Genomic DNA, 12,059 nt, shown 5'->3' on the forward strand with positions numbered 1-12,059 from the left:
ATTAGCATTTTCTGCTCTTCCTCCTGCAGCACGCACAGGGCAGAAAAGTAACAGATAAACCTGCACGATGCATGCTGTTTGGGAAAGGGGGGGGGGTGGGGGGGCGGACAGCTTTAGGAAGCTGAAATACATTTGCCCTCAGAAAAGCGAGGGGTGGAGAGCTGGGGAAAGCACAGTTACATTTGTTTTGGGAAGTGAGTGCTTAATGCTTCACGTTTCCTCAATTTAGGAGGAAGAAAAATACTTCTCCGAGCTGCAAGGGAGTGTGCACAGCCCTGAGCCCGGCACGAACTGCCATCCTGGGGAAGGAGCGGCCAGGACCACAGGTTCTCCTTACTTGTCAATAGATCTGTTTAATTCACATAACAAAAATGGCACTTTTGGAGTAAGAGTTTCTTTTTGTTTTTTTAAAAAAATCCCACAACCTAAACTGCAATGTCTCTGGGCTCCAAGTGTCAGAGAGGCACTGCAACGTGCTCCCTTTCCAAAATCTCGAGGCAAACCCTCACCCCAGGACATCTCCTGTGCACGGTACAGGAACTTCCCCCAGGACACATCTGATTGCCTCTTGCGCTCGCTGCTCCACCCCCACGAGCCTGTTGTGGGCCGGCTCATCCTTTTTTGCCACCCCCTGCCCTGAGCTGGAGCCAGCAGCAGGGCTGTGGGAGCCCATCGCCCCCAGGACACTGGCGGCAGCTCTTGCCTGCGGAGAGAATCCACCCGCTCACACCCCCCACCCCACCCCCCCCCCCCCCCCCCCCCCCACCCGTCACAACGCAGGGAGCTGTGCCAGCTCCTCCCTAACAGGCATCCCCAGCTACGGCTCCCAAGCAGCTGCCTTTCAGCTCGGAGCTTTGCCCATCACCTTGGTTAAAGACTTAACCTCCCCTGAAACAAGACACTGACTTTCCTATGTGGGTTCCCAAGGAAATGAGATCAACCTCTGAACAGCTTAAAAAAAAAAAAAAAATAAAAAAAGGGGTGGGGTTGGGATTTGTCACAGGCTCCACATGGGTTGGAGCTCAGGTCCTCCCTTCAGGACATCTTAACCAACTGAAAACCTTATTTAACACACATTAAACACATTCTTTTCAATAAAATTTATTTCAATAAAATTTAGAAGGTCTGTAAAATTTTTCTACTTTTGCTTTCTGCATAATCACTCCTAGCTGTCCTCCTCCATCCATTTGTCCCCTCCCTAAAATCCTTTGGCTTCCCTACTTGAGGGTTTGGGGAGAAAAAAAAAAAAAAAAAAAAAAGGGGGACCAAGACCAGCACAAGTCTCACAGAATAAGATCAAATTTGAAACTTCAGAAAACGTAGAGTCCAACAGCTTGGCTCTGGCTGCTTTTCTAGTAGTAATCATTCAACCTCTGGCTGCTTTTATTGGAGTAACTCCACCTTTTTTTTTTTTTTAAATGAAAAATTAAGTGCCTGGCCCGCCCAGAACAAATAGAGAACCAGCCACACTCCAAGTTCAGTGCTCTGGGGAAATGCATAAGGCATCACAGCCGAGATGAAGGAAACACAAACGAATGCCCAATTATTTAAATTGTCTGTAAGCAGTTTCAGTTCTTGCCCAGACATAACGTAACATCGTGGAGGCAGGTGTTTTCTCAGCAGCCACTGACTAATTGCAGAACAAAGATTAGAAAAAAAAAATAAGAAAAGATGTAAACAGTGCAGTAGCGAGTATGTTGCAGATGAGTCGGAAGAGAGCAATTTATACTTACAGAGTATGTTTCAAAGGATACTATACATCTCCTCCATAAGCGTACAAAAAAAAAAATAATCCCATGAATGAGACTGAAAGATCATGCCAGTTCTTGAAAAGCATACTTGGCATGATGCGAGCAGCATGGTAGGTGGCTTGCTTTCCCTTCCAGCCTGAGACCCAAGCGGAAAAGCAAGTCTGGTGTCTTCTGGGCTGCCTGTCTCCTGGGATCTACAGTACCACGTGAAGCAGATTAAGATACATCACAAGCAAAAAAGTTATAAAACCAAGGAAACCGTATGGTTCCCAGCCAAGGTTTTTTTTTCAGAATTCTCCACAAAAAGGCATATTTGTAAACAATCCTTAGTTACAAAAGTAAATTTATTCTTAGTTCAGCTTTACAATTTTTTTTTTAAATTCATTGTAACAATTTATAAATAACTCCTGGTCATAGTCACCACATCCGGGGACAAGTTTGAAATTTGTGTTGTTTGAGAAGTTACAAAATTAAGTACGTTTTACCTGTATGTTTTTGAAAAGCACGAAACAACATATAGCTGGCTCTGTCGGTCAGTAACCGCACACAGAACGAATGTCATGGACCTACAGCACCATGGACTGGGGATTTCTAAGCAACAGAGGAGCGAGCCTTAGTAACGCACGAACCGGCATATTCAACTGTTTGAACTTGGAAAGCAGCTCAGAGAAGTTCGTGCTTCCTAAAGAGATTAAAGAAAGGAAGAAAATGAGCACGAACAGGTATAACTTGTCCAATAAAAGAACAGTCAACAGAAGAAGGACAGCTCGCCAGCATTCTGAGTGGATCTTTGGAGATGTGCTCACTGCTATTCATTTTGCTGCAGTGCTGGTCAAAAAGTTAATTTTTATGTTAGAATTTTAAGAAATCCCAAATTCCATTAATGTAGCAGGAGCTCCCAGAACAAAAGCGTGTAACAGCTGGAGAGGACACAGAAACCCAGGAGTTCCATAAAGGTCTTTTGACCTCAACAGATACCCAGGTACCTGACTGGAAAACATCCAAAACCAGACACAGGAGCCTGCACGCTCAGGGTGCTGTTGCTGGCACAGGACCCCCAGGCTGGGGGCTGCGGCCACTGGGAAGCCTTTAGCAACAGATTCCTCTCACCATGGAGGTGGTACCATTCGTGTCATAACCGTAAGCAAGCCTGGGAGTTCCCCAAATCAAAGCCCAGTTGCATTTCTTTTGCAACCTGAGAAACGTAGGCAAGCAGAGGAGGATTGGTCTATCCCCAGGTTGAGATGATGGAGGGCAAGAAAAAGCTGCCTGGTGAAAGGACCCAGAATTTCCCTGGAACCCAAATCTGACCGCTGCTGGAAACCTAGAAGAGTGGGCAATTGCTCTGATTAGGTACTTACAGGAAAAAGATTTAGGGACATTGGGGATATGGCTAGCCCAACAAGTACACTTTTCCCTGTCACAGCTCATCTTACCTGGTCCTGCTGCCTGCGAGAACATATTACCTGCAGGACTGGAAGAAACTAAGACTTTTTTTTTAATATAGGCTTATTCTGGCTTCTTTAATCCTGCTTAAAGTTTCTACCTTTTCTGTCTAGACTTGAGACGATTAACAAAGAATAAAAATGGACGGAACAGCTTTCAGAGGAAATGCACGCTGTCACATAATCTACAGGATACACTCCTCTCAGGATGCAGGGCCAAGCCAGAACCGTGTCTCCACACAATTCAGAGCGCTGCCCGGTACTCCAGCCTTACCTTCCAAGCCTCCAGCTGCCAGCTGACCTGGTGTCGGGACTGAGTGGTAAATCAGGAAGCAAGCCAGCATGCTCAGCTGAGATTCCTCCGTGGGCTGCCCACTTAGGTAGGAATGCAGAGAGACATCCCCTCCAGCTGCAATATGTAAGACGCACTGATGAAATTTAGGGAGCATTTGTGGGAGGAAACAGAAAGACACGACCAACAGTATTTTCACAGAAAAAGCCCGCTGAAAAGTCTCCGTCTCCCCACAGAAGGTGGGCTAGGGGTTCGTCTGCAAATCTTCCTTCTGCCATGGCCACCCTCCACCCTGTTCCTGCTGTGGTCACCCCTCACTTTTGCTCCTAGAAAATTCTCCCAGTGTGATGTTAGGAAAGCATTTTGTCTAGGAAACATAACCTTCCACATCAACTAAACTTCCCACCAATAAAGTCAAACAGTGAATGTTTCACATGGAACACACTACGCTCAAAACACGTTGTTTCATGATAACATACAAGTGCTTTCCCTTCGGTTACCATCTTTCAGTACGTTTGAGACAAAAGTCAACCCAGATCAGCAAGAAGGCTAAACTGAGATCACGGCCGTAGGATTCAAGTTAGCTTCTCTATACCTTGAAGCCACTGATCCAAAGTATTATCTATAGTGCATTTCATCACAGGCAGAAATTCAGAGTTCATGAAGAGTCCTCGGTTTGGATTCCTGCTCATCCTTTCCTGGTGACTTCTGGAACTGAAAAATTCTAGCACCAGCTTTATCTGCCACAGCTCAAACGTCTCTGACATTTCTCTTCTTTCTAATCTCCTCACAGCCTAGCAGAGGGGAAATACAAAGTGACTGTGAGAATGTGAACTGGAGGAGGAAAGAAACGTTGCTGTCAAGCATGAAGTAAATGAATCTTCAAGCCCCGCCTTGCCAAGGGCTGCCCTTCCGAGCACCTACTGAGAAAAACTGCCAGCTAATGTTTCTTGAGTAATTTCAGTTTTCATTACCTTAGACTATTTTCCAATTTGCTTTTAAAATCTCTGCCACCTCCCTGTAGCCTTACTAATATGTGTCCTTCCTTTCTGTTCACCATAAAAGCACGTGCAATGAACAATACCCGTTGCCAAAGCATAAAGACAAAAAAAAAAAAAAAAAAGAAAAAAGTGTTTACTCCACCTGATCTATTGCTATGTATGTGGGCAGCATCTCTGGATTTTCTTGGGTAACACACTCATAAAGAATTGAAGAGAAAAGATCCAGGATTTCCTGTTTCTGATAAAAGACACATGTTTAACAAAGCACACATGTTAGGTACGATTTATTTCAGGTTCTTGCATTGCTCACATTTCCTTCCATTAAAGTTAACCCATGCACTGACATTACATAAATTAATGATAGCTAACAATGCTACACAGCTTGCTTTCATTCTTGGGCTTATGAAAACTATGCATAATACAGCTGTATTTTACTCCCTCTCTTAAGTCATTTCATGCAAAGAAATACAGTGCAAAACACCCTAACCCTTCTGCAGTGACTTCACCTAATTGCTTCAGGAGACTGAACAGGGCTCTCAGTATTTGTTAAACACAGTCTACAATGAATACAACTGGTGTACACAACTAGCAGCAACTGTGATGTAACTAAATGGGAAAAAACCCACACCAAACCAAAAGAACGCAAACAAAACCAACAAAATGTACAGGGTCAATGCTGTTTTACACCTTTGCATTACAAAACAACCCTTAGAATATTTCCCTGTCCCCACTATTTGAAGGACTGAATTCTGTTCCTCTGTTTAACGTAGGTTTTTCCCCACCTTTTATACATACAACCAAGAAACCATGCTAGTCCACATCTAGCCATCATACCTGGCCCATATTCACAGTTGGTTTGCAAAAATAATCAGCGAATGAAAACAGAGCAGGATCAGAAGTGAAAGCTGAAATTGCTTCTGGCTAGAAAACAGATTAAGACACACTCTTAAAATGAACTTTTTTGGTTTACTGCACAAATGTAATAGCAGTTTATACCCAGTCCTTCCTTCCCCAACACACAAGTAAGACGACTGTAACCTACACAAAGCACATCATGGGCAAAATGCATCCAACGTGTCTGCCCATGACAAGCGTACATTCACGTAGCTGCTCTTAGCTTGAGCTCGCTGCGTGCCCTGTGAAAGCTGCCAGACTTCCTCTCCCCCAGGCAAAGCAAGTAACTTCAGTACTCATAACCATGCGGCAGAGCTAGGTGCTGGAAGTAAGTAAACACAGCACGACCTGCTGTGCTTCCCTCAGCAGACAGAATTCCCGACAGGAAACTAGTTTGGGAGCAATACCTTGAATGCCCGAGCTTCAGAGTTTTGGTGAGTAACGGTCTGTGCTAAGAGACTGCGCCAGCCCATCGGGTCCTCCTTGTAGGAGAGCTGCCCAGCTCTCAGTTTCACGTACAAGACACCACCCTTTGAAAGAATTGATCTGAAATAACAATGGTGCTTACTTTAAATTGATACATACACACAGTGAGGCAGACCTGTAAAGAAAACATGAACTCCAACAGCCCGTATGCGCCAATATCCCTGTTTAGGCTTTGTCCTGATGATTTAAACCCTGCCCCACTTGCATATAGATAGGAATCTTGATATTTTCAGGGCAGGCTGCTATCAAACGGTGATGAGATGGCAGGCAATGATGATGAAAAAAGGACGGAGCCCTACTGATATAAGGAATACAGCTTCCTGAAGCCACTGCAGGTTCTTGTTAGACTCCTCTAGGATAAGCTCCCAGCACCAAGGAAAACCACGCAAGTTGGTATTCACAACTTTAAAGGCATGCTGTGATGGGCCTTTCTCCGTGTAAAGAAACACAAACCCAACAAACCTCTGTTATTCCTGACCAAGCCTAAAACCAGAAGTGTGCAGCAGTTCAAAATTACACTATTGCAAAGCAGCTGCATGTTTTCCTGACTCAGAGTATCAGCTGCACCATTAACTGTAGGCACCCAGCATCCTTAAAGTAACTAAATTATATGTATTGAAACTAACTCCCTAGCATAACAATATAGCAGCAATTCACATGTAGTGAGATAGGGAAAATTGTCTCTCACACGTGTATTTATCTGCAGAACACTGCCAGCCAGGTCCCTACCATTATGAAGGGCTAAGGACAAGATGTTGTGACATGAGAGCTGCCAGATTCAAAGCATCTGGAGACCGAGAGAATAGGTAGGTCCCAAAGGCAGCAAGTTCCTCAGTCACCCACGCTGGTTTCTGCTGTGGCAGCACAGGAAGGCTCTTTTGGACAAACAAGTGCTCAAGTGTGGTAAAGGCTCAACGCCAGACAGCAAAGCTGGCCTCTGCCAGTTCTGGTGTGGTAGATGCATCAGCACGTGCCTCCTGATCCGCAGGAATCTGCGCTCTGCCTCAGTCCTGTTATCTTTAAAGGCACGGAACAATAGAAGCTGCATTGTAGTGCCTAATTTAATCTCAATAGTGGCATTTAAATGAACTAGAAAAAACATGTTACTGGTGAAAGATGCAGCTGGCTTCTTCTGAACTACTCACAGCAACAAGTGACACTGTAGGCTGTTAAATGCAAAGATGAGAATGATTTTACCCACAGATACTGTATTCCGGTAAGATTTCTGTTTTTCACAGTTGCCCAGCAGAGAGTTAAAATGCAGTAAGTAGTACTTTGTATACTTCACGTAACATGAGAAAAATAGTATTTCACAAAGCAGTAACAGTTAGCTAACTACTGTATCAACAGTCTGGGAAACATGACATCACATCAACTCAAAACTAAACTAAAACCATGAGTTTAAGATAGTTTCTGGTACTGCTCAATCCCACTGCCAATATCTGCGGTTTTTACTATCAGGTTTTCCCCTGCCCTGTTTTTGCATGAATTATTCACATCAATAGGTGAAACCAACTACACAGTTTCTTTCTTCACCCTAAAGTGCTGTCAAATGCACAACAGTGAACTGATCAAACCCAGACTTCTTTCCAAACCGTAGGTGTTACAAGTGCAGGAGTTTTTTTGTTTTTTTTTAAAATAAAATAATATTACAAAGTCGTTATTCAGTTAAGTATTATAAAGAATACTTACTTTAGATGATTTGTTCCCTTGCTTAAATCTATCAATAATTCCCAGTACCGTGGTCCCTTCACTCTGATCTGTCAATATAAGCATTTTTATTACTAGATATAACCAGAATGATCAAATTAGGAGTTTTCTACACAGGCCTACAGTTCTTTCTGGGCCCTTACAAGAACATGTGCCCTTTTACAGTGCTACCCACCCAGAAAACTGAAGGAAGAGCACCTAGCTTTGTGTCTCCTACAGCAAAGCTTTTTGGCACAGGGAACTCCCTGCTGCATCAGATCTTGAAAGCATTATGATCAAGACCAAATAGAAGCGTGTGGTATTATTTAACACGTGCTCCATAGTGACAGAATTGTCTTTGGAGCCATTACTATGGGACAATGTTGTCGCAGGTCTGGCTAAGGGTGGCCAGGGAATCAGTGAAAAGTCACTTAAGTCTCTGTTTTTGCACTGTTTGCGACACGAAAACTGGGTGATTAGATTCTTCATTAAAATGGGAGACTTCCTTTACCTGCTTCAGTAAGTGAAGCTCTGGAAGAAGTGTGGGTGCCATCAGCTCCTCGGTGGTTTCTGCATACCACTGTGTGCCCTTCAAAATGCCACCAGCATTCATGTATTAGCAAAGCTCATTTTTGTGTGAAAAGAAAGAAAATTTGCATCTCATTTATAACAGCTCCATTGGCACAAGTCAGTCAGTTTCTGTTCCCAAGTTTGAGTAAACACATGACTTGGCATTGCCTTTAATGCCAGGAAAATGCAAGCCTAAATTAAAGGTGTATTTCCCATGGATGGATCAACACATAACACTGCACAAGTCAGGCATGTTTCAACTGAAATCTGAAGGTTTGAGAAGTAAACTATTTCACAATCACACAGAACTCTTTGGCAGAACCACAAGGGATCCATGCTGCATCTCTTCTCCCCTGAAATCCCAAGAATCCTTTCTTTAGTGCTTCCATGAGCATCACCTATCTCACATAAGCCTGTACAAAATAAATCCCGCAGAAAGGATCTTCCCCAAAAGGTACATAATGCAAGCACCAAGGAGAAACATGAAGTTGTCCGTTTCAGAAGAATTAGGAGAAGGCTTTTAAAACCACAGATGGTTCCAACCACCTCTGTGCCTTTGAAAGTCCTTCCTCTTCAGAAAGAGGACTATGACCCTGGGTCAGTCATTACACACTTGACTGAAACTTGTCCTGTATTCTGCTCTCAAGGTGACATCAAAGCACATGTAAGGTTTGAGTGGGTCGAGTACAACCCTTCAATTATTTGCGTAGAATTCAGGTTGTCTCCACCACAACTTGAAAACAAACCCAAGACTGCTGGCCACAACAATGAAAATAGTGTATCTTTGGTACATCAGAGTCTTCAGCTGTCTCCCACACCTTCTCAAAGGCCTTTGCTCCTTATTGCCTCCCAGACACATTACCTTATATGTAACCTCTATCAGCGCGTAACAAGGAGTGTTTGAATCCACATCAACAGGTGTCAGGAGCCTTGGTTCTGCTGCCAGCACGTACAAATGACGCAAAGCCTGCAGGTGGTACCTGTGTGTGTGAATAAAGGATTCAGCACCGTGCAGTACAGGTCGGGAATAATCCCCAAATACCTACGTACACACAGCTCGATAACCAGATACAGCTGTGTTGTTAAACTAAAGAGAAATTTGTAGTAATGTAGTAGTTTTTTGGTTTGTTGTTGTTGATTTTTTTTACATGTATGGGTTAGCTAACAGAATAGGACTTAATGAATCTTAACTAAAACCGGTAGAGAGTCACAAATGCACAGATCTTGCATGAAAATCTTTTCAGCTGAGCGAACGACAACATTCAAGTCACAGGAATGCAGCATAAAGCCTCAGCAAGCCTGTGTGCATTCCCTCACTGTTCAAAGACCTCTACCTTCATCTTGTATCTTCACTTACTTCTTCTATTTCGTTTTTTGTTGTTGTTGTGTTTTTTTTGTAAAGCAAAAAAAAATTATTTACAGAGCACCTAGGTAAAAATTTTAGAGCATTTGTCTCTAGATCACATCTTTTGTAGGAGGAAGATTGAGCTTAAGGAAACATGAACCCTAGCAAACCCTTACCGATTGTCTGTGCTGTGAACAGGGAAGTGAGGGTACAGAGCACAAAGGAGAGCAGCAATTGAAGAATTTGAAGTGCTCAGTGAGTATCTGTAGAAAAACATTATACATTAGTTTCTGTGCAAACAGACACTGGCCACTAGCACAGGTGCTCAAAATATTTTGGTGTTCCAGGGAAGGAAAGTAGCAAAGCCAGGCAAGTAATTTACAGCAGTCAAAATAAACACTTAGTGGTAGGAAATAAACACAACCCAGAAACATTCCCATGGCATTTAAGTAATGCAGTATCTAGAAGGCAACAGGACTTTCATTTGCAATAGAAGAGGGCTGTATGCATCCATATGTTACATAAAAAGTAAATAAATAAAAAAAAATCAAGTAAACCGCACACTGCTCCAGCTTTTGCAGGTGAGGCGAAAGAAGAAGAAAAGAAAACACCTGTCTTTGGAAATGGCAAGTTACCTTCCTCCTCCCAGAAAGAGGAGCCCCAAAGCCATGTGGTGAGCCAGGTGGAACCCATAGTTCATCTCTCCACCTGTCTTCTTGTGCATGAAACGGCAAAGCTGAAGGACTTTCAGGTTTCCAGAGCCAGCCATCACCATTGCGAGAGAAAGCAGCAAGACGCTCAAACATGTTTCGAGATTATAGTGACCTGTCTTCAAGTAGAATAGGGAAAGCACTATTACACTTCTGTGGTCAAACACACGTCAGTCTAATGTGCTGCTTTCTACCCCAGAGTTCAAAAACCACATTCCACAGAAAGAGGGAGAGGGGAGAACCAGCAAAGTCCTTAAAAATGATTCTCAGCTCTGCCACATTCTAAATAGTAATAAAATGTAAAACGTAATATAGAAAAGTAAAAGGAATGGTTTTATTTCCATTAATGTTTTGGCGAAGGTTATCAAAGTACGTTACACAACAAAGCCTCCTTTTCATTGAGAGAAAACTAGAAAAAAAACTTACTATTGAAGCTGTTGGTGCTGACAAACATTTCAGGAAGTCTGTTGCATATTTGTACTGGAAAGAAAAGAAATGCATACTAAAAATAGATACAAAAGATAAGTTATAGCTCTATGGAAATTAAAAGGAAAAAAATTAAAAGCCTCTTACCAGGCATTTAAATGCTGCCAGATTTTCTGAACCAGCAAATCGAAATCCCAGTGACAAACATGCTCCAGCAATGATGTAGACGTGAGCTTGCCTAATAAGCAACATAAACAGGAAATGACTAAATGTTTCTTTTCCTCATCTGAATATGCATCACAAACTCCTTTATAATTAAAAAAAGGGGAAATTAAAAAGACAGACTTACCCTTTACAGAAAACAGAGAGTAAAGTTCCGTAAATATCAAGGGAGAGGTTTTTGTGCACCCTGGTATCTCTCTAAAATAGTTCAGCTGCATTTTTCAGAGGAAGAATTTTTTTACATGTTACTTACGCCAGTGTTTCTAAACTCAAGTCTTCAGATGAAGGCAGCTCTGTTGCATGAAGAGATATACTGTTCTCTCTTATGATCTATAAAAAACATAAGAGTTGGAAAAATTAATCCAGGGGAAACTGACTAACTAACTGAAACTGTGCATCGAGGGTTCCTAAGTGACACTAAACAGGTCTGTTCCACCGGCATAGAAAAAGCTGGCTTGTTCTTTTCCCCCCCCCCACGTGCTATTGCTCCATCATACATCTGATCCAAAAGGGACACCCTTCAGTGCTCCTGGATCTGGTCCCTTAAAGATTTCTAAAACAACAGCAAGATTGTGTCAGAAACATGATGTTACTGTATGGATTCAAATATGAAAGAAAACAGAATAGGATGAGACCTCTAGAGACCATATAGACCACCAACGTCCTATATTTCTGACAGATACCTATCTAATTTGGTCTTAAAAATTCCATACAACTTATCTGGGAAGATCTCACTGTTGAAAAATTATTCCTAATGCTCAATTGAAACCTCCTTGCAGCAGTTTTGCACCTGGCTTCTTGCTTGGTCAATGTGGAGAGAAGTCCCCTTTCTCTCCCTGGCACCATTTTCTGGCTTGAACAGTTGCACCCCTCCTCAATCCCCTCCTTCCTAGCATGATGGGATGGGAATCCCCAGTGCTCCCATAACGGCCCAGGAATCCAATGTAACAGTTATCTCTATCACGCAAACACAATTAACATACATTTTCTTGTGCAGCTGACATGAATACAGAAATGTTCACCTGCAGAACAATCGAGGTGTAAAACTGGGAAGTAAACGCATTAAATGCAAATACCTACTTGAGGCACGTTGCTATTAACCCACTTGGAATCGGGCCAGATGTCATCCCACAAAATCAGGCATCGAGCCAAGGTCTAAAAAAGATGAGAAAGCATAAGAAAGAAAAGCCTACACAAACGGCATTTTTAAATGTACTAACTACATCCA

At 42.7% G+C, this 12,059-nt stretch overlaps 1 protein-coding gene across 4 annotated transcripts in view; it reads right to left on the reverse strand.

The window, feature by feature from the left end:
* Positions 1–2,077: 2,077 nt before the first annotated feature.
* The window catches only part of ANAPC1 (anaphase promoting complex subunit 1), a 33,602-nt gene continuing 23,620 nt past the window's right edge, over positions 2,078–12,059 (reverse strand). For 3 of the 4 annotated variants that reach the window (XM_056357242.1, XM_056357243.1, XM_056357241.1), the window contains exons 33-47: positions 11,912–11,986; positions 11,085–11,161; positions 10,757–10,847; positions 10,610–10,663; positions 10,109–10,302; positions 9,650–9,736; positions 8,991–9,108; positions 8,070–8,147; positions 7,562–7,629; positions 5,791–5,929; positions 5,324–5,410; positions 4,632–4,727; positions 4,084–4,282; positions 3,471–3,605; positions 2,078–2,433 (exon numbers count right to left, since the gene is read on the reverse strand). In XM_056357242.1, the coding sequence (XP_056213217.1) occupies positions 2,318–2,433; positions 3,471–3,605; positions 4,084–4,282; positions 4,632–4,727; positions 5,324–5,410; positions 5,791–5,929; positions 7,562–7,629; positions 8,070–8,147; positions 8,991–9,108; positions 9,650–9,736; positions 10,109–10,302; positions 10,610–10,663; positions 10,757–10,847; positions 11,085–11,161; positions 11,912–11,986 (1,614 nt within the window). In that variant the 3' untranslated portion in view covers positions 2,078–2,317. Of the gene's footprint in view, positions 2,434–3,470; positions 3,606–4,083; positions 4,283–4,631; positions 4,728–5,323; positions 5,411–5,790; positions 5,930–7,561; positions 7,630–8,069; positions 8,148–8,990; positions 9,109–9,649; positions 9,737–10,108; positions 10,303–10,609; positions 10,664–10,756; positions 10,848–11,084; positions 11,162–11,911; positions 11,987–12,059 lie in introns of those variants that run through there. The other variant, XM_056357244.1, reaches the window with a different exon arrangement.

Source organism: Falco biarmicus, chromosome 12, assembly GCF_023638135.1.
Source record: "Falco biarmicus isolate bFalBia1 chromosome 12, bFalBia1.pri, whole genome shotgun sequence".
Classification (NCBI taxonomy): domain Eukaryota; kingdom Metazoa; phylum Chordata; class Aves; order Falconiformes; family Falconidae; genus Falco; species Falco biarmicus.